The 26,288-nt window shown below is 28.3% G+C and overlaps 1 protein-coding gene across 2 annotated transcripts in view; it reads left to right on the top strand.

Annotated features, from left to right (window-relative positions):
* Mp (collagen XV/XVIII-type protein multiplexin) overlaps positions 1-26,288 on the top strand; it is a 971,377-nt gene that overhangs the window by 896,023 nt on the left and 49,066 nt on the right. For both annotated transcript variants that reach the window (XM_085959748.1, XM_085959749.1), the window contains 5 exons: positions 13,676-13,846; positions 14,487-14,604; positions 15,487-15,585; positions 20,095-20,165; positions 24,655-24,861. In XM_085959748.1, the coding sequence (XP_085815874.1) occupies positions 13,676-13,846; positions 14,487-14,604; positions 15,487-15,585; positions 20,095-20,165; positions 24,655-24,861 (666 nt within the window). The remainder of the gene's footprint in view (positions 1-13,675; positions 13,847-14,486; positions 14,605-15,486; positions 15,586-20,094; positions 20,166-24,654; positions 24,862-26,288) is intronic.

Raw genomic sequence — 26,288 nt, 5'->3', positions numbered from 1 at the left:
AAATACCATATAGTATGCAAATAGGTTGATAATTTATTTTTATTGATTGAAATTATGCCTAGTCTATGCCAAGATACATCGGTTGGGAAAACATTAAACATTGTATACAATCTGTTCAAAAATTGTATATACTTGTTTTTATACAAATCTCGATGTATTTTTATTTTCCGACGTTGATGAAAAACATTTTTTGTATACAGATGTCCGATTACCTATTAATAAACAATTTTTTTATTGTTTATGATTATAACTCCATCTATAGACGGATTATATCATTTTGAAATAACCTGTTTTCATTATTTCAACACAACAGTAGCATACATTTATTTATGTTTATTTATTTCCACTGAAGAGATTTACTTCCATGGACTTGAAATATCTTTAGGTATTGACAACTTTAAGTTTAGACTATTATATTTTATATGTTACGCCGAATGTGCGAAATTAACTATTACATGAAATGGACAAAATTTTGTCATTCATGTAATAGTCAAGCCTGTTGCCTTATTCATGAATTAGGTAAGATATCTGCCAAGTGCGTGAATTCGCCAGGATATGGAATTCTTAAACTGTCAACATGACAGTAGAAAAAGTAAATTTAATACGGATGGTTTTATTAGTTATAATTGAACATAATATAATATTATTATTATTAGATTAGGTTAGGTTAGGTTTTGTAATTCTGAATTCAACTGAATTTTCATTTTGAGGTTAGTTAACAAGTGTCAACAAACTATAAAATCATACTATACAAACAACAATCGACCATTGCACGATTGATACCCAAGCACAAATCAAATCGCAAAAATACCTTTTAATAAAATTCTTCCGTTATCATAGTATAGTTCTAGATTTTTTAAGGCATATTAAATGGATATGAACGTCATTGTAGTTATTGATTGGTATATGTTTATACAATCAATGACATTTTGACACATTTGGTTAGTTTGATTAGTTGCAAAAAAGCCCGATCAACTATTTTGACCAACACGTATGGACCAAACATTTACATAATATTACATTTGATTTAGTTGCAAAAAAATACCACCGTAGCGCTACTATCTAATTTTTCCAATGCGTGAACTAGGCAGAAAAAATACTGCTGAATTCACGCACTTGCTTGGCTTGCATTTCATTTAACAGTCAATTTCGCACATTCGGCGTAACATATATATTTATTATTATCATCGTTAGTAGCCTAATAGCCTAGGACCTACCTTGACCAAGAACCCTCCATCTCCCCCTACTACGGTCGCTCAAGCATCTCCCTTGACACTATCCAACCCAATCACCTGAGTCTGGCCCAATCTGAAATCTGGATTCTTCTCGGCAATTGAATACTCTCCATTCTTGCTACATGGTCAGCCCATCGAGGTCTTCCAAGTTAAATGAATGCTTAGATACATTTTTCTTGAACGAGGTTATATATAGGCTCTAGGTGATTTTTCTCCTTCTAGTATGGAGCTATATTTCCTACACACCACTTTTCTCTCGAATATATCGAGCTCACAATTATTGGACACGTTGAGAGTCCAACACTCTGAATCAGTGTTGGCCAGATCAGCGTCTTATAGATCTGAATTATTATTAGTATTTAATATGAATTGAAGATGTTTGTATCTACATTAATTAAGACATCTCTGATTTTTTTAACCTATTTATGTATCTCAGCTTACTCTCTATGAAGTCGACGATTCTTGTAATTTAGAATCATGGGTTAGAGTCACAATGACAATGGCTGTACTCAAAATCTTAATATTAATAATTATAAGATAAAAAGAATTTTTTATAATATATACAACTTTTTAAAATTTTCTGTTGAATCATATAAACTTGACTTGACTAGCTTAAACGATCAAATTTTTTTTTACTTGATAGAAATAATACTGAAATGTCATATTGATTTCCATTGTAACGCACGTATATATTAATATTAATAATTTAGTTGCTAGGACCCACTTAGCAACCAATAATAGTTTTACTTTTTACGGATTTCTTCCAAAATAACTTTTCATGCAAAACAGAATTAACTGAAAATGAAATCAATTCTACTTAAAGATGGCTAAAAGTATTAAAAAATGCATTGGCATCGTGTTCTGATATATTCTAAAAGTTTTAAATGTCTAGCTAATCTTAAAGTTAGTTAAAAATCGATTGCAAGATTTGTACCGGATAAACAACCACCGGACAAATAAGGATACGAGCTAAGAAAAACGTTGTAAAAAATGTAATTGAATGCAGTTAAATGATGAAAAAAGTTATTGGTATTTGCTTATTTAAAGCATACTATACTTAAAATATAAAATTTATTGATAAAAGATAGTATTATATTGAATGTCCTCATTTCCGCATGGTAGGTACCTACTACCTCATATCTCAGCAAATGACACACGCACGATGTAAGAGCTTTTGGCGAAAAAAGCTCTGAGGGGTCTGTCAATATAAACACCGCCTCCAAAATGATAAATTGTTTTCTAGTGGATTGGTGAACGCTCTTTGGCGGCATTAAGCGACGAGGAATTAATATTATCTTGGAAGTTAAGGGTTTTATAAAATTGAATTGATCGAATTATAACCGCTTTGGCGCGAGAAATTTAGGTCGGTTGGAATATTTTTAAAGTGTCTACAACCTTTTTGTGTATAAAATAATAAAGGAAAAACTTCAGTCAAGTATTATAAATTATCCAAATTTTAAACCATTCAGAATTATCGACTATTTAATATAAAACTTTATTATACAGCTTCTTTATGTTAGCCAAATAACAATTTCTATAATACGCCGCATAGTAAGGTACCCTTTACAGATTTTACCAATTAAATACAATGTCTATAATTAATTGAAAATCTCAACGTCGAGGGACTTATATAAGATTATTAAATAATATCAATTGTTCAAATTTTTGTTACTTATTGATGATTCTCGCTATTTCCATCGTTTTTCACTGAATTTCATATTATGATATATATCTTTATTATATAAATTAGTTCATATTGAATTCTTGGCAATTATAATTATATAATCTTTCAGATGAACTATATATTATACACATCACATTATCATACATTTTGTTTTTTTTTTAATATTAATGCTGTTAATGTAACCTAATCAGCTCGATGAAATAATTAAACAATACGTTTAGTATAGTATACATAATAAATTAAAGTTTATACCCTTCAACCCGAGTCACGTAGGAAAGAAACATTTTATATAGATTGAGTAGGTGAGTAATAAATTAATAATAATAAAAAATATCCCACTATTATTATGATTCCTCGATGATTTAGCTATAATTAACTGTATAATATACTGTTCCTAGACATATTTATTATACAAACTTTCTCAGACAAAACTATGTAAATATGAAAATATTCAACTAGACCTTGTTACTACCTACTAAGAAAAACGATTGATTACGTGGATTCATTACCAAAATAATTTGCAGTATAGAATAAAAAATATCATTTTCCTTGATTTTAACTCTATATTAACGAAATTTAGCTATTGTAATTTAATCAGACCCGCTTAGGTAAGTCACTTATTGTCATAGACTACCGATAAGAGCATTTGATTTTTAAAAATGACTAATTTGGTGTAACGGTGAATGTGTTTCTTTAGTTTCGATAGAAAAATATATACTTATTGTTTTAAATAATTTTTAATACATATACGATTTCACATCTTTCATTGGAAATGTAATATGCACAAATCATACATTAATATAATAGTCTACACATACGTAATATTTTATTTTACAACGTTTTTATTAGCTTGTGTTCTTGTTTGTCTGGTGGTTGTTTGTCCAGTACAAATCTTGCAATCGATTTTTAACTTCCTGAGTAGCTAGACATTTGAAACTTTTAGAATATATCAGAACACGATGCCAATGCGTTATTTTAATACTTTTAGACATCTTTAAACAGACTTGAATTCATTTCAGTTAATTCTGTTTTGTATGGAAAGTTAATTCAGAAAAATCCGTAAAAAGTAAAAAAAACTATTATTGGTTGCTAAGGGGGTGGTCCTAGCATTTAAAATATTAATATATACATGCGTTACTATGGAAATCAAAATTAAATAATGTCAAAATAACATTTCAGTATTCTATATTATTGTTTGTTTGTTTTTTATTTACTTCATATTAAGTACCTACAAGTTTGATCATATTGAGCATAATAATTCAACAGAAAATTTAAAAACGTTGTATATAGAAAGTTCTTTTTATATTGTAATTATATTATTAGTCAACATTACAAATAAAAAAATAAATGTTATATAAGTAGATAATTATTATAAAAATATTTTTTATAATTTATCTTTAGGGTGAGATAAAATATTTAAGATTTTCTTTTCAGGATAGAATTGAAAACCCATAATTTCTAAGATGATCTTTTAAAGTGAGTTGAGGTTTTAGCGAGCTGCAATTTTTTACTCGAGCAATCTCGGTTGGGTGGAATTTCTAGCGGCAGAATGTGAGTTATTTCATAAACAAAAAATGTCTCTCATGCTTGACGTTTTATCACAAAATAGTGAAATTCCTTCTGGCTATAATATATTTTGCAACGGGGAGAGATTTTAAAATATAAAAGCGAGAATATCTACAGAATTAAAAAAAATATATATATTTTATTGCGTCTTAAGCAGAACGATTGTATTTTTATTCTTAAGTATAAGTATGTATTTTGTCATACGTATTAATCTTACCTTATAATATGAATACGGCTGAGATATATTACTATGTATATATATACCTATTCAATTATATTATAGTAAAAAAAAATAGCGCTACACAACAATATTTATATTTTGACTTTATACAACATCAATTTATAAAGATTTAAGTCTTAAAATAATGTCATCAAGATGATTATAGCGCCAGTGCTCGGGGTTTGTTTGCTACATTATTAGAATTTACATGTTGTTCTTCGATATGTGTTGAGATGTAGGGCTTCCACATAGTTGATTAAGTAAGTGGTCAACATTATTTTCTACTTTTAAAAGTTGCAAAGTTTACATGACGTTTATTTAATTTGGTATTACAATTATTGGCCGACAACTAAAGTTGTTTTTTTTTATATGGATACATATTTGATTAATAAATACATATCTGTTTTTATCGTGGTTCATTGTTTCATCTCTAATTTAATATTACATGATAAGATGGTATTACTATTTTGGTAGTTTTATGTCTATTGCTGACAAACATAGTATTGCGAGGAACGATTTTTCAATTAAGAGATTATATGTGAACTGCTTCATTGAAAGGTTTGATATCGACTACTCCTTGGAATCAATATACATATATATCAGTTCAGTTAACGTAATTTTATGTCAACTGTCTTTTAGACGAGTACTCTCTTATCGAATAAGACCGTTAGTTCTTTTTTATGTCGATATATGTTAGATAATTTATTTGCATCAGCAGCTTAATGGTCAAAATTATCACACTTACAAAATGAAATGTGTGATCGAGACCCAGTCAGTATACGGTTATTCTAAAAAAATGCCTACTCTGTATATTTCTAAGTTACGTGGTTACATGTAAGTTGTACGTACGCAGTTTATCGTGGGACACTTATTCGTGCGCCGCAGTACGTGAAACATGAGTTCGTATAACATTTTATCAAATGACGAGTTCTTCGTTGAACATTTCATGGTGGAATATATTTGTACGTATCTTACAAAATGCGGCATTAGTTTGCAAATAGTACTGTTCCAATTATAACCCTAACCTAACCTAACCTATTAAAGACATCTCATAAAATTCGCCACATGTTGTTAATACATTCCACAAATATATTCCACGGTGAAATGTTCAACGAAGAACTCGTCATTTGATTAAATGTTACACAAACTCATGTTTCACGTACTGCGGCGCACAAATAAGTGTCCTGCGGTGAACTGTTTACGTACAAATTTCCGGATACGAAGTTATGTATTTCAATAAAAAATGCTTTGTTTGCTAAAGATGTTGTGTATAAAATGCCTAGTCTAAAATGTTATAGGTGATACCATAAATTGTATTTGCTATAACAGTATTCTGTGTAATTACCTCGTATCATAAAACCCGCGATATTAATATTAATAGGTAGAATATTGACGAAACCGTGATGAAATTTCTACCTCAGCCTATTTTTGGTTTTGGCTTAGTTACGCAAGGTAATTCAAACATTTTGAACTCTCAATTTCATTACTCTTATAATAGTAACAGCACGAATGGTAATTGTTTAACGGCGGTTGGCATCGGACGATAATGCAGACCACAGCACGTTTCGCTTGTGTACCGGTTATCAATCATTTTCCTCAGCAGATGGATAAACTGCGGTTAAACCTAGCTTTGCGTGAGTCACTAGTTCAATTCCCTTACTAATTACTGTATCAAAGATTGGCGGGAACTGAAGATCAAATGATTATATAATATAGATTGGATTTCACGTTAGATAATAATTGACGGGCAAATAAATAAAAATGGGCAAAATAAAATTGCATGGTAAATATAGAAATAAAAATGTTTTTCTACTCGTACTTAATAGGTAACAGTTTTATTATTAATGGAATGCGTAACTTAGAAAACTTTAGAAACAATTATTTGAAACAAATCTTGAAGAAATCTTGTTTCAAGTGAAATTCAATAATATTTATTTTTATCTGAAACACTTTTGTAATAAAAATATCTACTTTAGTATGAACTTATTGATCCGAACCTTATCTTTTTTTTTATAGCAAACGACATAATATTGTGTTAAAATTCCACTCAGTTTATCATAAAGTGATAATTCTGAAGTTTTTCTTTTATATATTATACCTAATTATACATTTACTGTAGAACCCACGATCACCGATCGGTAAAGTATTTGCTTATAATGTTGCTTGTTCGAATCTATGGTATTGGAAAATTCACACATTATTTTGAATGTGAATCAAGTGACTAACATCTTTTCTCGTAAACACGAAAATCTGTTAATACACTTCCATTATATGGATGCCTATTGAATCGTTTTAATGTAATACATTGTACATTTAACATAATAATAATCACTGTGAATCATAAATATGCATATCTTACATAAAATAATGTATAAATAAAAATATATTTGAATGCAAATTAAAATTTCGGTTGATATACTCAAGAACTTTTGATACAAAGTTTACGTAGAATATACATATCTATATTTGAAAAAAAAAGCTTGGTTGCTTTGATTACTTAGTAGTCGGTACCTACAGCATTTTTTACACGTAGTAATTTTATCTTTCAACTGTAAATGGCTTTAATTATCAATATTTTATTTCTCGTCGGTTTACTCGATGAAATTGATATTATTCCACATTTGTGTTTATTTTTTCAATGTTTTTGTTACGTATTAGTGAAACCATAGACATTGTTTGTTTTCATCTCAATCATGGAACATCTGAAAAATAATGTTTTTTCTTTCAATTAAATGTTATTTTTCACCATTACGTACCAGACATGTCTGGTTCATTCTTTGTTCAAATAATTAAGTACCTATCTACTATAACGTGTCAGGTTTTCTATTCACCAATTTTGATTATAGAAACAATATCTTACATTGTAGAAAAAATAGACATGGGTATTTTTTAGCTTATCTTCATCACCTACAAACACATTAATATAATATTATAGTATGTAATATGTGTGTCCGAAAACAATAGTAAAAGTTTTCAAAATAATAAATAGATTGAAAATACCAAAGTAACAATATTATATAAGTTGTATAAATGAGAATACGGTCAATTTGAATCAATACCTTTGCATTAGTAAATTTTATACAGGAACTAAAAAAATATTGGAGAAATTCCACGACGTTGGTTAGTAATCGAAGTAATAGTAAATAGTTACCTACTTTGATTTAAGAAACAAAAATCGATTGCCGAAGTAGCTTGATTTGGAAGAGCGCTGATGAGGAGGTATTAAAATTGACACATAGTTAAAATTTGTCGCAATTAGTATGTCACGCCGTAGCATATTGGTTAAATGCGACGGATGGGGCGTAAATCCGGGAGATGCAGGGTTCGATTCCCGGCCGGGGTGGCTTACTTTTTTCAAAAAATATTTTTTCTATTGGTTATAATATACTCTCTCAGAAAGTGTTTTTCTAAATTATTTATGTTATACAGAAACATTCAAAGTTTCCATAGTGCATAAATATACAAAAACCTGTCCCCAAAAAGTTGTTTAGAAACGTAGTAATTTTATTCTTATTCTCATTTTCATTTTTCACGTTTATATAAATGAGAATACGGTCAATTTGAATCAATACCTTTGCATTAGTAAATTTTATACAGAAACATTTAAAGTTTCTATAGGGCATGATATACAAAAGCCTATTCCCAAAAAATTGTCCAGAAACGTAGTAATTTTATTCTTATTTTTTTTTCATTTTTCACGTTTATATAAATGAGAAATCGGTCATTTTGAATCAATATCTTTAATATATATAAAGTAAAATTGTGAAACAAATACAATTATTATATTAGTCTTCTAATTCTATTTAGATTATCTGATATATTATTATGATAGTGATATGGTATTATGTGTGTATAAATTGTTCACTTTATCAAAGAAAACAAAAGAAAAAGAAAATTTAACTTCTTTTACTTACATAATATTACGGATGGATGTTTAAATCGCAAATATTGATTGTTTATCTATACATATCTTATTATAATATAGACATACGATCGACTTATAAGAATTTTTCATTGTAATATTGAATAATAGATATTTACTCTCAACAAGAATCACTTTAATAATCGACAACCTTTTTAGACCAACTCTCTTGAAAATAGTCTTGCGCTGATATGTTTTTGCGATGAAACCATCAAAGTGTTTTTGACAGATACATCTTTTCATTGATATTCTGAAAATAAAATGGTATGTTTTACTTTTCTTGAATCCAGTTTTTTTATTATCGTTTATTTTTATACATATTTCAGTAAAACATACAATATATTTGAGATGTTTAATATATTCATATTATATTTTATTCAAAATAAATTGTTTAGACAATATAAATTTAGTTCAATTTACATCGATTAATATATTTATATATACCGTTTACCAATACATTTAGAATCCAAAATATACCTAATATTCAATTCGTATCATTTTCTATATTTATCATGTTATAAAAATAAATTTTTCATATATTTAATAAACCATTTAAAATAGTATTATATAATTTAATGCAAGTTTATAATAATATTTTATAATCGTTGTGTAATCTAAGAAAAACTTAATATTATTGATTATATCAGAAGGGTACCACAATATCACCGTAGCCATCTCCAAATTCATCCTAATCACCGACTTACTATGTAAGGTTTATTTTTAGAATAATTATTTAAAATATGAATTTACTTTTCGTAGCAAGTGAATATTATTAGAATAATTATATTTTTATTATATATTATGACCTCAATCTGACCAAGCCGCTGGTTCTATTTTTTAGTCAGTGATTATGCTCTTGCAATAAAATTATTGGTTCTTTGTACGTCTCACATCGAATTTAATAATTTTGATTTTCAGACGTTTATCTGGTGCATTTTTTTATTATTGTTTTCAAAAGACCAGGTATATATAACTCACATGAAAATGCTTTTAGTGTGTATTAAGAATATTTGATGTTTATTCCATTTTTCTCATTTTCACGCCCCGTCGTTTATCTAGCAAAGTTGGAAACCTAGAGGAATATTTAAGGTTAGTATTCTTTTCCGTGAAAAACTCTGACAAAATTCTGTCAAGTCATCGATATGTGGAAATAATTTCATGACTGATATTATTGTGATAAATGGATTTTGTGTTTCTTTTTTCACTTTTTATGATTGCACAAGTGATTATATTTGATTTTTTCTTAAGTATGTAAGTGTTTATTATTTCTAACGTATTTATTTACTAAAGGTTTTATAAACAACTTTTATTTATTTATTAAACAAACGAACCTGCAGTATAATGTAATAATATAGCTACATCGCTTAATAAACCAATTTTCAAAACATAAATACTAATAATCATAAACAAACAAATTATTGTACTGTATCGAGTAATAATTTCAACGAATAAAAATGATTATCTACGTAAATATAAATAATTAATAAAATATCATGTTCTTATAAAAATATTATATCTAAAGAGTTATCCAGTTTCTGGTACGAATTTGTTGTTTACACTAAATAAAGCCAGTATTTTCCAAGCTGTGTATATATCATATGACCCTACTGATATACTATGGCTCTATTCTGTTGGATTCACATATTTTTTTAAATCTAAATCTTTCAATTTCTACCACAAAACGTCAGTTAACATTTTGCCTACAGCTGGCGTCATTGACATAACGGTCGCTCTTTCATCATGTTCGAATAAGTACGCTCCAATGACGCTTTTAGCTCAAAAACTGTGCCAAAAAGTAATTTCGTGGCATGTAACCAGGCCTCTTTTGAATCAATTCTGTGTTCTCCTTGCCCCAAATATTACAATTTTGTTTAATACGTTCCCATTTTGTTGAAAATATGCCTCATCACTGAATATGGTTTTTTTTAAAAAATCATCATCGATTGCTTGTTCTTTCGAGATCTCATCTACGGATTTACAAAGCTGCCGTGGTTTTCTGGCTTAGTTTTGTGCATGAGTTGAATCATATACGGGTACAATATGCAAAATTCACTTTAAGCATTTATATGAAAAGCCAATTTGCTACGATCTTCATGAAATCCTCATGTCTGGTTCTTCAGCATCCAGCAGCAATGTTTTCACGTGAACGGGCTAGATGAGCAATTACAGATATCAGGAGATCCAAAACACCAACACTTTTTTGAAGAAAAAAAATCAGTTTGCAAATACATGCTTCAGTTGGGCGATGATTTCTATTCTTAATTTTCACAGTACGGACGTAAACGATTGTACTATTTTATACGTTTTGCGGTAGAGAAACAGTTCATTCCGTTAAATGGTAGATTTTCAACTGACAACATGTCAAAAAATACGAGCAAAATATTTGAACGGTAACAAACACTGTGAAATTTATACCACGAGTTGGATCATCCTGTATAACAAAGAACTACTAATATAATATATTATGCTCTAAAATTTAACAATAAAAATATCGTACTTAATATATTTTTGATGGCATTGGTTTTTATCTGGCTTATTTGGAATACAACATGCTACATGTCTACAAGTATAAATATAAAAGTATGCTATGATATTATATTTTTAGGTATGTACAATATTAGAATTAGCGTCTTCTGCTGCGAGTCAAAATTGAACATTTCTCCGTACAAACAGCCAACGCTATGTGACGTATTGATTGCTAATCCGTACGTTAGAGTGAAGGAGTCTTTTGACTTGATTCGATATCCGCCGCTCTTATCCGTTGCAAGAAGTGTCAATCAGGACTGCCTTCGCGATTGCCAACACAAAAGCGATTCATCGGGAATTTAATTACGGGCATTGGCAATAGCAACCCGTATCGTACGGAGACACAGCTCCCAGCTAGAGTAGGGCGTATTATATTTATTTATATATTATACTATCAACATTTTTTATTATCTTATTTTGTATAATATAAAAATACAAATACAATTTAGTAGGTTTAGACTTATAATATTGATGAACGCGTTTGAGAAAGAAATATATTAATAATTCATTGAATATTCTGATAAAATTAATTAGATAATAATATAGGCATATCTTCAATCAATCGGCTGCTAGCTGTAAGACTCGTTATATTTCTTCCAATTATAATTATGTTGGTTCTGCGTAAAATTTTTAAGATAGTTTTGTTGCAGCTGAGATAATCTTATTTGAAACAGATATCGAAGTTATAGTTTAAAATTTTATTAATATTTCTTATTTATAATAACTATTTCTTTTATAAGATTTGAGATTGTAATATTCTATAATATACTGAACATATCATAATTTGAAAACATCTCATGCTTATACCTACACACTAGAAAAAAATCACCGGACCAGACTTAAACGTGTAACCGCTGGATTCGCACCAGTGTGCTTTTACAATGAAGCAATGGGCGTTCTACTTAACTAGACGATTGTTACTAGCAGTTCTCACTTGAAATTATTATCAAATTGCGTTACAGTGTTGCCTGACCAGGCTATCTTGGCTCGAATCCAGCGGTTACAGCTTCAAGTCCCGTCGGGTGTCGTACTTAAAAAAAACATTTTTTCTAGTAGGTAAAATATAATATATATGAGAAGTTTTTAAATTATGAATGTTTCTCGTTAATTTTGTGTTAGTTCAATATGATTAGGTTATTAATATTATATTCTTTCACAAATATAATTATTATCATAGGTAACATATTATATGTAGATGATTTTTTCCCCATGATTTAAGAAATTTTACCGTTTGAAAAATAAGCCAATGTTAATTATTGTAATATCAGAAAATATTGACATTATAAAACCACGAATCAACATACTTAATAAAAACATTTATATTTCTCATAAAAACATAATAAAATAACCTGTCTTATTCGATTCATTCCCAATAAATATATTGAAGAGTGATTTTTTGAAATACCAACATAGTAGGAGTTGGTGGGTATTTATAGTTTGTTTCCGGGTATATTTATACATTATTTTCTACACATAGAGTAGACTTATTAATATCTTTTTTTCATATAAACCTGACAAGAACTTTTGTCTAAGAAACAGAGAATTATTAAATTACAGTACCGTCTGAAAACTTGTCTGGAGGTTTTAGTTTTTATCAGAAAGCAATTTATTCAATTAGATTAAAAAAAATGAACCCTCTTGGTATGATTTGAATGAGTCAGTATCAAGAAAAACTTATTAAGTATTAAAATATATCAATATTTTAGGTGGCAATGATTATGAAATCTTTCAATAAAATTAAAGATACAACAACTTAATTATATACTGCATTATTTGTAGTAATGATCTCAACAAAATGTTATAGTTACGAATAAAAATAAAATCTGTCCGCTTTAAAATAGTACACTTTCATTTTTTCCTCTTCGTAAATGATATTATGAAATTGTTGACTCAATAATTTTATTGTGTTTCACAAGTGTTATTTCAAACATAAAAATAATAACATAGGTTTATAATAAAAATATTATCTCTACAATGTTTAAAATTTACTGCCGCTCTCTCCCATCTCTAAAATACATTGATTGATTGCCGCTTTCTGCGTTGCACAAAGAAACCAAATATTACTATATAGATAAAGTATTGGACATGATTAAAAACATATATTTTTAGGAATATTGTATCTCGCAATACCTGGTAAAGAATATTGTGTAAAAACATAATTAAAGTATGATAGTATTTATAAATACTAAAAAAAGTATTAAAATAACAAAAAAAAAATTTAATAATAATTGATATTACTAATAATAACTTATCAGATATATTTCATATTTGTGTATGCATTCAAGTGCATAAATGAATCAAATTGAATACGCCTTATAAAAAATTAATGATTACTAAATATTATTCGTTTAAACGAAGAGTTAAAAAAAACTACATACTAAAAAAGGTATTCATTTAATTAAAATGTTATAGATTATTGTATTATTTATTTTATACTTTATTCAATTTAATGATGTTTTGATTATTTTACTCAAAATAAAAAATGTTAGTATACCTGTTACATTATATTTAATATCTTTCAGGAATCGGTATTCGGAACCGGTATGGGCAGCGGACTGGGAAGGCCAGGGACTCCCGGGCCAAAGGGAGAACCAGGACCAGCCGGCAGTATAGGCATTCAGGGAGAGCGTGGGTTTGCAGGACACAAGGGTGAGAGAGGGGATGTTGGGCAGAAAGGACCCAAAGGTGATAGGGTAAGTCATGCTGTGTCGGATTACTACAATTTGCTTATGGTTACATCATTAAAAAGGGATAAACAGTACATCAATATAGTAGTAATCAAATTGGATACTTCATAATGGAAATTAGATAATCAAACCTTTATTTGTATTATTTTTGTATTATACGAAACCTAATACCTTTGTTATATTTTTTGTAGACATCTTCGACTTTTCGTATATGTGTCGTCAGCAGACTAAAAACATCTTGTAATTATAATTATTTTAGAAACTTGCTAAAACATAATACCTATTAAAAGTAATATTGCATAAAGTTAATAATATTTTTTGTTGTTAGCCATTTTAGTTGGATTATTAGTTAAACTAAATTTGTGTTATGTAATATTACCTACTCATTAATTACATTTGTTTATAATATTCGAACACAATGATTATTAACAAACCTAATTTTTTTTAAATTATTATAATTCATTGAACATAATATTATTCTGGTAGGTAATACATAATACTAAATGTCATGTAAAATATATTTTTTACATCGCAATCTTTAATAATTAGATTGATACTTTATGTCATGATTGAGAAGTACTGTAGAATGTAAATAAAATACTTTTGTGAAATTTTAATAGAGGGGAAAATGAATTTCAAATTTCAGGGATATCAGGGACCGGTGGGGCCTCATGGAGTAAAAGGAGATCGAGGACCTTCAGGAATCGATGGTCTTCCCGGTCTTCCAGGAGCCAACGGACAGCCTGCAGATAAAGGAGAGAAAGGTAAAACAATTTCTCATTTCTCTTTTATCAGAGATGTGTTGTAACTGCTGGTACTTACGTCTTCCCCTAATGTAGCTCCTCTGTGAGATATTTTGTTATTATAACTGACATACAATGTTATGTTATTTATTTAGAAAATTATTATTTCGTAGAGCAGTGACGTTACCCTCGATGGATGTTTGAAGATAGGTTATTATGAGAGTGCGCAAAAAAATATTGGCATATTTTATTTAGTCGTTGAATCAAAATTAATAGCACAGAATGCTGCATGTGGCCACCGGGATACAAGTTGTGCATCGCTTCTATAGAGCATCTGGGTCATCTGGTATTTGGAAAGTAATGATAATCGAAATATATACAATTTTTTAACTACGCCGAATGTTAAATTTTCATTAAAAAATTAGCAGTATTTACAAAGCCTAGTCATTTCTAAATTTAAGCTTTAGAAAATATTAACTGATGAAAACCAGAATTTTTTTTTACATTTCTTTCACAACTGTTCTCTGATATATATTTTGAGAAACTTTGTTTAGTCTTTAAAAACTTGATTGTGAATTTTACTAGACACGTTTGTATATAATATGTTAGAATGCTGAACACTTAGTAGTGAACGAATTGTGAGATATGCAATATATATTATATAATAATGTTAAAGTATCCATTGTAAAATTGATTTGAGGAGATAATATATATTTATTTATAAAAGGTTATAATCTACTTTTATCAGAGTATCATCAGAAAATAGAAAATAATTGATTTATTGATATTTCCGACGATATTAAGAGGAATAAAATTATTAATTTCATAGTTAGTTACAATATAATATTAACTAGATATATTTACGAAGTTTTTTAAGTGAATAAAGAATATATTACCTTTTAGGTGAATATGGGCCAATGGGAAAGCCTGGTCCTCCAGGACCACCAGGACCTCCAATATCTGATGGTGCTAGCGGAGATGAATGGGCTTATTCAGCTTCAGGTAATTATATTTTTTCACTCTTTCTGCTCTTTACTCTTTCACTTCTCTCAAAATCATATGAATGCAGTTTAAAATGTATAGTACTATAAACATTAATCAATGATTGCATCTAAGATGTAGAATTCACTGAATCTTGTTTCTAGAAACTTTAAATTAATTGATAGTGCTTGGACCATTTATGTTCCCATTCCACTCCTTATCTCCTCACCCACCTCCTAATCGTCAGTGTTATTGTTACCAGACGTTCAATAAGCAATTAGGGGTCATGAGAGACGGTGAAACAAAGAACATTGAGTTGCATCTCGACAACAGACGCGTGTGGGATTCTAATAGCTTTCCGTCGCTTAAGTGATTGACTCAATAGATACAGACTAATTCATAAACTATCATCATCATTCATATAAACTCACATATAATAATTGTGGAAATAATTCCAGTCCACTTAAAAAGCTCAACCAGATAGCATTGGTCATTGTTTGATGTTTTTGTTAAAATTCAATCAAAGTATTAAAGTATCTTTATTAAGTTATATTCCTAGTTTTTGACATAAATTATTAGTGAAGTATAAACAGAGTGACCCATAAATATATCCAAAACCGGATATAGATAGTTCTTATCAATCGTTTGTCATATACAATAATTTTAAATGAAATGAACGTACTTACATAATAATATTATCTCGTTATTTTTTAACGTAAAACAACAATTAAGTACGCGGATTTAAACTTAGTTAATATTAAACATATTAAGATTGTAAAAATAAATCCATATTAACTGTTTTTAATACAGAAAGCATTGATTAATTTGTCATTTATTTAATGTAGCGCTTGGACTACGTATATATGAGAATGAAAAAACTTTTGTATTATAATCGTTAATTACGTTAAATTACTCCTACTAACAGGTTAAAAAATACCTAAATATTATTTCACTGATCATTTTAATTAATATATTTTTTATCCTTTTTTTGCCTATTGATAATTTTAGTCAAAATATCCAAAATTTTCGATAGATAACTTTCTAAATATAGAAAAAAGTGTTTTATGAGTGGTGAGAGAAAGGAGACTACGATTTAAAAAAACAGCAAACCAAAACTATTTTATTTAGTACAATATACTACACTACTTTAAAAAACCTTCTGTAATACGATATTCAATAGTATGAAATTATTGGAAAACTATGTTGTGATATTGACGTTTTTTACCAGCTCGTTACCAATTCACTTAAAGGATATGATTTTCATAGTTATTGAAGTTAACCATGGTACAAAAATACGTAATTTCAATTTGAATTTATTTATTTTGTTATACTATATTACTTGCTATGATTGCTATAACTAGCTATTTCATTATAATATACCTAGTTATGTAGATGATTTTATTCATTAAATAGAAAAAATCGGTATATCGGCAAACATAACAAAACAAAAACAAAACTTGTGATAAACTAGATTCTTTGACTAGCTCTTAATTATCTTGTTAAATTACACACTCAAGAAAAAGGACCGCTTATTGGAATGCCGTTGGTTTATTTCTATACACTTTAACTTATATTACCAAATTATATAATGGCGTCTCGTTGTTTTTATTTTTAAAGTACCAACTGTCACTGAGGTTTAATCGTTTGTTTACGTAAAGAATTGCAAATGACCGACAATAATAAATTCGCTGCCTAGGCAACGGAACAATTCTAAACTATAATATTATACTGTATAATCGTCACGATTACAGTATCCTACTGTGGCGTAAAGGTAGTGCGTTCGGCTGATAACCGAACAATCGGTGGTTTGAATCCAATCGAGTGCATTTTTTTGTGTGAAAAAACAAATTATGTGTTACGTGTCACACGCCAAAAATACACTCTGATTTGATTTCCCAAACGCGCCGATAGAAGTATAACTTAAAAAATTAAAGAGTCTGATTATATAAGTTGACTTCGTAGCAAGCATTTTCAACTGCGCCTATATGTTGAAAACCCACTGTAAATAATGGCTTCAAGGCAAGCCGAAACCTACTCTCTACTAATATTTCTCTCTCAATCACCTGTCTTCGCAACTCTGATCTAGATGATAGAATCACAAAAGACGTATCAGATATCTGCCTTTTGAGATCTTTCAATTCTGCGATGAAAGAGTTTTCCCTTTGATACGAATCTTGTCTCTTCTTCAATGATTTATTATTTTGATATGTTTTCAATACCAACCGCTCAGTGACAGAAATTATTAATATAATATAAGAAATATGTAATAATACATACTTGTGTTATAGACTTATGTAATTATAACATTATTTTTTTACACTATGAGTTAGTCTTTTAATAACGTTGTTCCTGTTTTATACTACAAAACTGTTATTGTGCAATAAATTATTGTCCCTACTTACCAAATGCTCAGTTTAGTATTTACTTACTATATTAAGTACAGTAACGATCGTAAACTTGATATTAGTTATACATACAAGAGAGTTTATTTGCTATTACAATTATTGTAGATATTAGAAATATCTTGATCACTGTCAGTTGTGCATATACCATAACATAAATATACATAAAGACCGTTCTGTTTTAAATACATAATTAAGAAATTAGATTTACAATTAAAATTACAAAATATGTTATATGTATATTTATTTTATTGATACACATATTCATAACATAAACTAATCAATAGATTAATGACAATAATTTATTAAACTCTTCTATAGATTTGTCTTGTGAGTACACTTTTAGCATATAGTTCCATTCATAATCAAACAAATATTTCTGTGTTTTATTAACTTCAAATTCGGTATTCCTACTAAATCTATTGTCTATAGTAATTTGTGAGGGATAACTAATCCATCAACTGATGCCTTATGATAGCTGATATTTTTTGATATATTAAATACTGTTTATTGAGCTTTTCACCTCGAGCTCTTGAGTATGATCCAGTGTTGTGGAGTCCCAACTAGATTTTTAAAAAAATTGATAAACTTCATGTTCATTTTTATAACACAAAATTTCTAATGCATTTTTCAATTCAATCATTCACTTTTGAATAGTTCGAATATTGATATGTTCAATACTTCCGTTCGGGCACTCGCAGATATTGAAATATATTTTATTATATTTTATATTAATTCAATTTCCTTAACATTTTCTAATTTTTTGAAACAAAAATTTGTATGTGTTGTTTGAATGTATTATTTTTATGTTTTTATTATTATTATATTTTTATGAATTGCATTATTATTTATATCTTAAATTAAATAAAAGGTCATTCTAGCATGCGTATTGTGATGTTTCTAAATAAATACATAAATATATATATACAGTAAAACAATGCATACGTCCTTCCAAAACTGCTCCGGATCGCTTTAAATTATATGGATTAAGCTGTACTTATAAATATCTTGTTTTATTTAATTTTATATAATATAGCCTTTTCACAATGTTTATTCGACAATTGACGACATCAAAATTAATCAAATATTTTTTTTTTATAAATTATTACTTTTAATATTTTTCATATAATTTGAAATATCTAGGAAATAGAGCTGTTGCTCAATAATTATTGCAAAATGATTGTTTCAAATAGCCGTGATTAAAATACTACAAAATGTATTTTTTTATTTGAAGATATTATTATACCTATAGTAGCTATACATACAATTTTACAAATTTTTCCCTGTATTATTAAAAAAATACTGGTGAAAATGTTATGGTTCATAAACTTTTACAGAGGTCAGCTACACTGCAAATTGATGAGGGTATTAATATTAAAACATGAAATATTCTTTTTAACGAGTGTTTTATGGGAAAAATTTTATATTTTATAAAATTTTCCTAATATTTATATTATACATACTTAATATATTTATGATCAGATACAATTTAAAACATTTTTTCTAGTAGAATATAATATACTATTAAATTTACTGTATGCTTATATTTTTCGTTTATTTAGTTAATTAATTAGTCATGCAGTAGGTATAGTATAATATAATATACCCATCAACGTAATAGTTTCTCAAAATGTGAATTTTTTATATAATGGAACATTTTAATTAGATAATAATGTTTTACATGTGCTTATTTTAATTATAAAGTATATATAAAACTTATACCCATTTGCTTGTTATATTATATGTATGGTTGATATACATGTTATAGGTATTTTCATAATATCTCAATGACACTTATTATCAAAAGTATAAAAAATATAGTTTATAACTGATGAATGAAATTCGTATGATTTTTTTTTGTTTCTTAGACTGACTTAGAGGTATAAAAATGACAACTTCAATCGTTAATGTATCTATAGATGAAATATTATATTAGAATTATATAAAATAATGTACATTGGTATGTCAACTTGCAATGACACTAAGGTCATAATTTATTTTCACTATTTTCGTTGTTCGTTGTTCGCTGACAATAGTAAAACTTGTCATAGTGATAATGTTGATGATGATGATAATGGTACGAGGGTGGATATCAATCACTCTGATGGGGCATTTTTTTGGTTTGCAGGAGGAGGAGTCGAGAGGAACGAGCGGGGTGTGGAGGGTCCCAAGGGAGACAAGGGCGAGATAGGAGCAAAGGTTCGTTATTTTTAATGAACCACATGAACGTTTCATTTGCAAAAGGCCTCCTCGTAAAAGCGTAACCGAAAATGAAATCGCATTAAATCGAGAAAAATTTCACCCGCGGTTGAGTCGATTTCCCAAATAAAACTTCGGTCACCCCACAAAAAGGCGTATCTAAAATTTAATAACTGTCTGATAGTTTTAAATTTAATTCAAATGAGAATTAATTTGAGTATAATATTAATCATCAATATAAACAAGGTGTGTACCTACTCTCTATATATAAAAAAATGTTTCTTATTTCATTTATATTCCCAAGCAATTGAACAATTGGTAAAGTGAAATTATTAATATTATACTATTTTACGTTTACCACATTTTTATTTTGAATAATGGTCGATGTTTTTTTTTCAATTAAAAATCTTAAATCAATAAAAAAAATTGGGAGTAGAGAATCCAATCCCGAGCCAAAATTCTGATCCCGGGATTTCGGGATTACAATTTGACAATCCCGGGATCCCGGGATTGGCATTTTTCCATTGTTAATATGAAATTTTTATATTTACAAATAACATTGATAAAATCGGTCAAAATAAATCTAGTATAATTTATACTATTTAAGACATTTATTGTTAATATTGTATACGTTCAATCTTGGAAATGGAGTAAACAATATTGTAATATAAATAATAATGTGAATGTTATATGAGATTGCTGCTTCTGATAGTAAAGACATAATGAATGGATTAGCGAGATTTCAAATAGTAAAGCAAATAATCAGACAAATATGAAACTGCCGTAAAACGTATGATATCATGGTAAAATAATTACTTTGTTAAAAGTGCGAAGCATTGTTTTTTCCCAACCTTTCTCATTTTTAATAATTTATGTGAAAAAATAAAATGAATCGGCAACCTACACATGGGTATAAATCAAACTTCATTCAAACTCAGTTTATTTCTAATGTAGTTATTTTTTATTAAAAGTATTTTTTCTATTTTATTTTCGTTTTTATTTTATTTTCCATAAAAATTGATAAAAAAATCAATCCCGAAATCCCGGGATTATGTTTATCAATCCCGGGATTCCTAGGTATCGAAAATAGCTCGGGATCCCGGGATTGGAATCCCTAATTGGGAGTACATCGATTTGCATTTGGTGTGTAAAAAAACCTTGAACAATAATAATACGATTATTCAATGAACGCACAAAATATTCAATGAACAAAAAATATAACTGCTTTTTTGTTTTTAAATCTTTGTATTCTATAGTTAGAGGTCCTGCTAAAATTATACTCACCTTTAACGCTGAATTCTTCTAAATTGTTTCTTCGTTTATATAAATTTTAGTTTTATGTAAACTTTATAGTTGTAAGTTAATGATTCCTACAATATTTGAATTGAATCAATTCATGTATTTATTGATCAAGAAACTACGAATTAGTTATAATAATGAAGGTACAATTGAATAAAAATATTATAATATAATAACGATTTTAATACTGATATTATATAAATATTGAAAAGTGATCCGTGGGTTTCAATATGCAATATTACAAAGGCATAAATTAATTTAAAAAAATCGGAAACGCTATCATTTATAATAATTATAATACTTATGTATTTGGTATTTTGTAAATCTATTTTAAGTTAATTGATTTACTATAAGTTAGTGGGTATTAAGCTTATTTTCAAAATCTTGTCCCAGAAATTCATTGATTATACCTTTTTGAGAACCCTAAACATTATGAAAAGTATTGTATTAATAATATTATATAACTAAAATTAGTCATATTTCAGTTACGTTTCGTTGTTATACGAATGGTAGAAATACCTTAAACCTCTTTTTTACTGGAGACGAAAACCTCCTGTACCGGCCGAAGATTTTTATTGCAATTTATTTGGGAAAATTGAACGCGGGACGTTTGGAGATAATTTTACGTGTTTGTAAAGATGGAATCACCCGAATATGGAATAAGACGTTGAGCCGAGACCGACGCGTTCCATTTTTATTGGAAATACAATATTGCTGCTTGTTTTCGACGGCGGGAAAACCGATTTCATATTTTGTGAAAGACTCTTTAATGACCTAATAAATCATTTTTCTTAGTACCGACCGGGTTTTGTTAACATTTTTTTAATTATAAAATTATATTTAAATTAAACCATTTATTTAATGTAATAGTGTTTACAATATTATTTGTGGTTTATAATGTTTTTAAATTATCAATTGGGTAACTGCTACTTATAATTTTATAATATCATCAAAAAAATATTGAGAATAATTTTTCTGTCAGTTTTTCAAGTATCAAACATTGATTATTTATTATTAATTAATACCATTAATATAAATTCGTATAACATAAGAATATACTTTGTCTGTGCTATAGTTGTTGCTATGTTATTTTTTTATTATTTATTGTCATCGGTAAGTTTTTTCATCTATTTCATATATTATTTTCTTTTATAATTGAATACTTTGTAATTTACTATAACAATTATATATCATTTACTTATAATTTTATTGTAATCTCATAATACCGCTTTATTAAGAATAAACCTTCGAATCCTAAACATAGAAGTGGATAACTTTTTTAGAATAAGTCAGATAAGTATCTGACGAAATCTTCACCTTTTTAAAATGTAGGTAGGAATCTGAGCTAATTACCTATATACCATATAATATATTATCACTGTAATCATATAGTGGTAAAAATAAATAGTAAACACAATAGCTAAATAAATAGGCCTATACATGTATAAAATTGAAAGGAGATAATAAATATCGATATAATATTATTTCAATAGTGTAACAACTCAAAAAAACTTATTCAAATATATTTTTATTTTAAACCTATGATTTTAAGGAAAATGTATGTTTTTTTTATATTTAGTTCTGTGGAATTTAGCAATGCACAGTAAAATTTTACAATTATTGAATAAGGACTTAATCCAGAAACTCCAGTATATAACTGAATTAACGATTGATGTCAGAAAAGGTTTTTTGGTTTTATGATACATTGAAGAAATGTTGACTCTTTTTTTGATGAATTGTAAGGAGAAATCCTTTCTACAGCGAATGACATTATATTGGCATTAACTCAAATTCTTGCAATTTTGAGTTGATTCAAATGTATGCAAATTGACCCTTATTACAAACAATTGTATAGGTATGTATGTATCTATACGATATAATTATTTTTCACAAACGTTATATGAGCATGATTGTTTATGATGTGTTTCTTATTTATCACTATAGGCGGTTACCATTTAATTTTTTTAATACTTTTTTAATTAATTTAATTTAATACATGATATTGAAGTAATTAGAAAATTAAAAATATAGTTTTCAAATTATTGCTTAATTACTAGTATTTTTACTTATCGGTTTCATTCAATTGTTTATCTTAAAAGGTGTATACGTTTTAGTTGTTTTGATAAAAAAGTCTGCACACAAAAATCGTGTATTTGACAAAAAAAATGATTTGTACCTCTATTTTAAGCTCTGCCAATAATGAACTCTTTGTCAAAACTGGATAAAAGTTTTTCTATGTTTTTTTTTCCTCCTGGAAAAGCTCTACAACACGAGATCAAAGGATATAGACACCGACATGACAGCACATTGTCAACACTCTACTTCAGACTCTCGAATACTTGGAAAGCCTTCATACGTTTTTCAATTTCACTAAGCCCAACTATGTATTAACCGAGAAAATGATGAAACATTAGATGCTGAATTTTTATTGGAATAAATCTTTTTATGCACTATATTGTATAAGCTTCTTACGTCAAACTGTGGATAACTTGGTATCAAATAACATCAAAAACCTTTAAAAAATCAAATAAATAAAGTAAATGTAGTTTTAGTACAACAAAGTAAACGAAATAAAAGCCCTTGTATTGAAAACTCGTACAGTAAAAACTTGTAATGTTGCGCTGATCCATACTGAGCCATGTATTACAAATTTTAAATTAAAAATTTCATCAAAATACTATTATTACAATATAATTTAACAAAATTATTTTATCACTTTGTGTTTACAAATTCCAATTTAATAAACATTAAATATTATTTTTTTATTCAACGAATAATTCACAAGATTTGAGAATGTAACATTCTATATAATATTATTGACTAACATTGACTATAGTAAAAATGATGAAAATAGCTATATATATATCGCGAATCCAATGAATACATATTTAAGTCCCGTCGGGTGTCATATTTTTTAAACACACTTTTCTACTGGGTTTTCAAATCATGTATGTATGTTTAAAGTCTAATTTATCCTGACATCATGTTTAATGTTTTTTTTAAATAATAACCTACCTAATCTCTTATAAACTACATTTGAACCATAATTGTATTATTAGCAGATACAGACATTACGTAATTCATTTACATTGTCCTTCCGAATTAATATCAAATATGCAACAAATTAAATGCTGTGATTTGTGTTTTTCATTCAAAGTAATAATTATTATTGTGTTTATTTGTACCTTAGGGTGAAAAAGGTAGCCGAGGTGTCGAAGGACCACAAGGTTTCCCAGGCAACGATGGAAAAGTAGGGGAACGTGGACAACTAGGCCCATCAGGACTACCTGGCATTGAGGGACCATCTGGGGCAGTGGGCTTGAAAGGCGATCGAGGCGATCGAGGACCACCTGGGCCAATAAGTGTTGCTACTGGATCAGATTTCGTCACTGTAAAGGTATTTAAACTTTATATATAATTATGTATATGACATATTAACACATTTCCTGCCATTTTATTAGATTTATTATATAAATAATTGTAAAGTTATTTGTATATCAAAACGTTCATAATATAAACGTAATAATATGTAAAATTCATAAATCATATTTAAGTGGGTGAGTGGTCATAGTGGATGTCCCACTTTATAGCACGACTTAGTAGAAACGAGGAAAATAAGCAACGTGTATTTTATTATTATCAACATTTTACTTAAAACTAACTGGTGTTAATATCTCTGCATTCACCCTCTATTTCTAATTTATTGTACTTAGAAATAAAGCTCCGTATAAAAGCTCAGACAGATGACACTACAGTTAACGAGCGTCGACGCAGGTCTTCCTCAATTCCAAATGCATACGACTAGAATCTTCAATCGTATTTTATATCCAATTAGAGATTTTAAGTGAATGCATTTGAAATGAAGTATGACCTGCGTTGACGCATGTTAACTGCAGTATCATGTGTTTGAGCGTTAATAAGCAGATTTAGCTTCTGAAATCCTGAAGAAATTGGTTAGGTCATCAAAACATCTTCTCCTCGAACCAGTTATAGTACCGACTATGGAAAGTCTTCAATAGTACTATGAACTAGGACATACTCGAGATAATCAAATTGCTGTCACCATATAATGGTGAAATGGAGGATTTCTCATGTCCAAGCTTGCATTATCAAGCATTTAATAGTGTTGTGTTCGAGGTTATTCTAAAGGTGGAAATAGATTGGAAACACGTCACGTCGCGCAACGAAATGCCACGAGTGTAGAGTGATATCATATTATTATCTTACCAATTTCTTTTATTTATTATGGAAGAAAAACGTACTACTAGCACCCAACGCGATCTGATGCGTTCACACGCTACGCCATCCAATAAACCTGGTTCAGCGTGTTATCGTAGGTCGGAGAAAACACGCCACCGATGGCATCAGTAGTTGTCAACGTCATTTTTAATAATACGAATTAATATTATTATTATACTCATGTATCTCTTAGTAATATGTAAATAATATTCATGTATATTCTCAAACTTACCTATACATTTAAAAAACATTAATTTGTTTATTCATGAACTCAATATCGCCAATTATTTTTTTCCCGTAGTTTTTCTATTTTTATACGATTACTTGCTAATGTTTCGTAGCGTTGCGTGTATGATGTGCACGGTCCCAATCGGGTGAGGACTCGTCGTGTGGTGTGGCGTGTTTATAATGTTCCCACCATAGGCCACATTCTCTAAATGTTCCAGGAAAGTTTTTTTAAACAACCGTGTTCAATTAATTACTATCTGTTATATTATAAGTTTTTTTCTAGTAGTTATATATTTCTATAAGGTGTTTTTTTTAATTACGAGTATTTAGTATTGCTTCAAAAGAACATTAAAAATG

The sequence above is a fragment of the Rhyacophila brunnea genome, unplaced genomic scaffold (assembly GCF_057557595.1).
Source record: "Rhyacophila brunnea isolate RB1 unplaced genomic scaffold, BYU_Rbru_1.0 scaffold_9, whole genome shotgun sequence".
Taxonomy (NCBI): Eukaryota; Metazoa; Arthropoda; class Insecta; order Trichoptera; family Rhyacophilidae; genus Rhyacophila; species Rhyacophila brunnea.
This window is presented reverse-complemented; position numbering and strand designations above follow the sequence as displayed.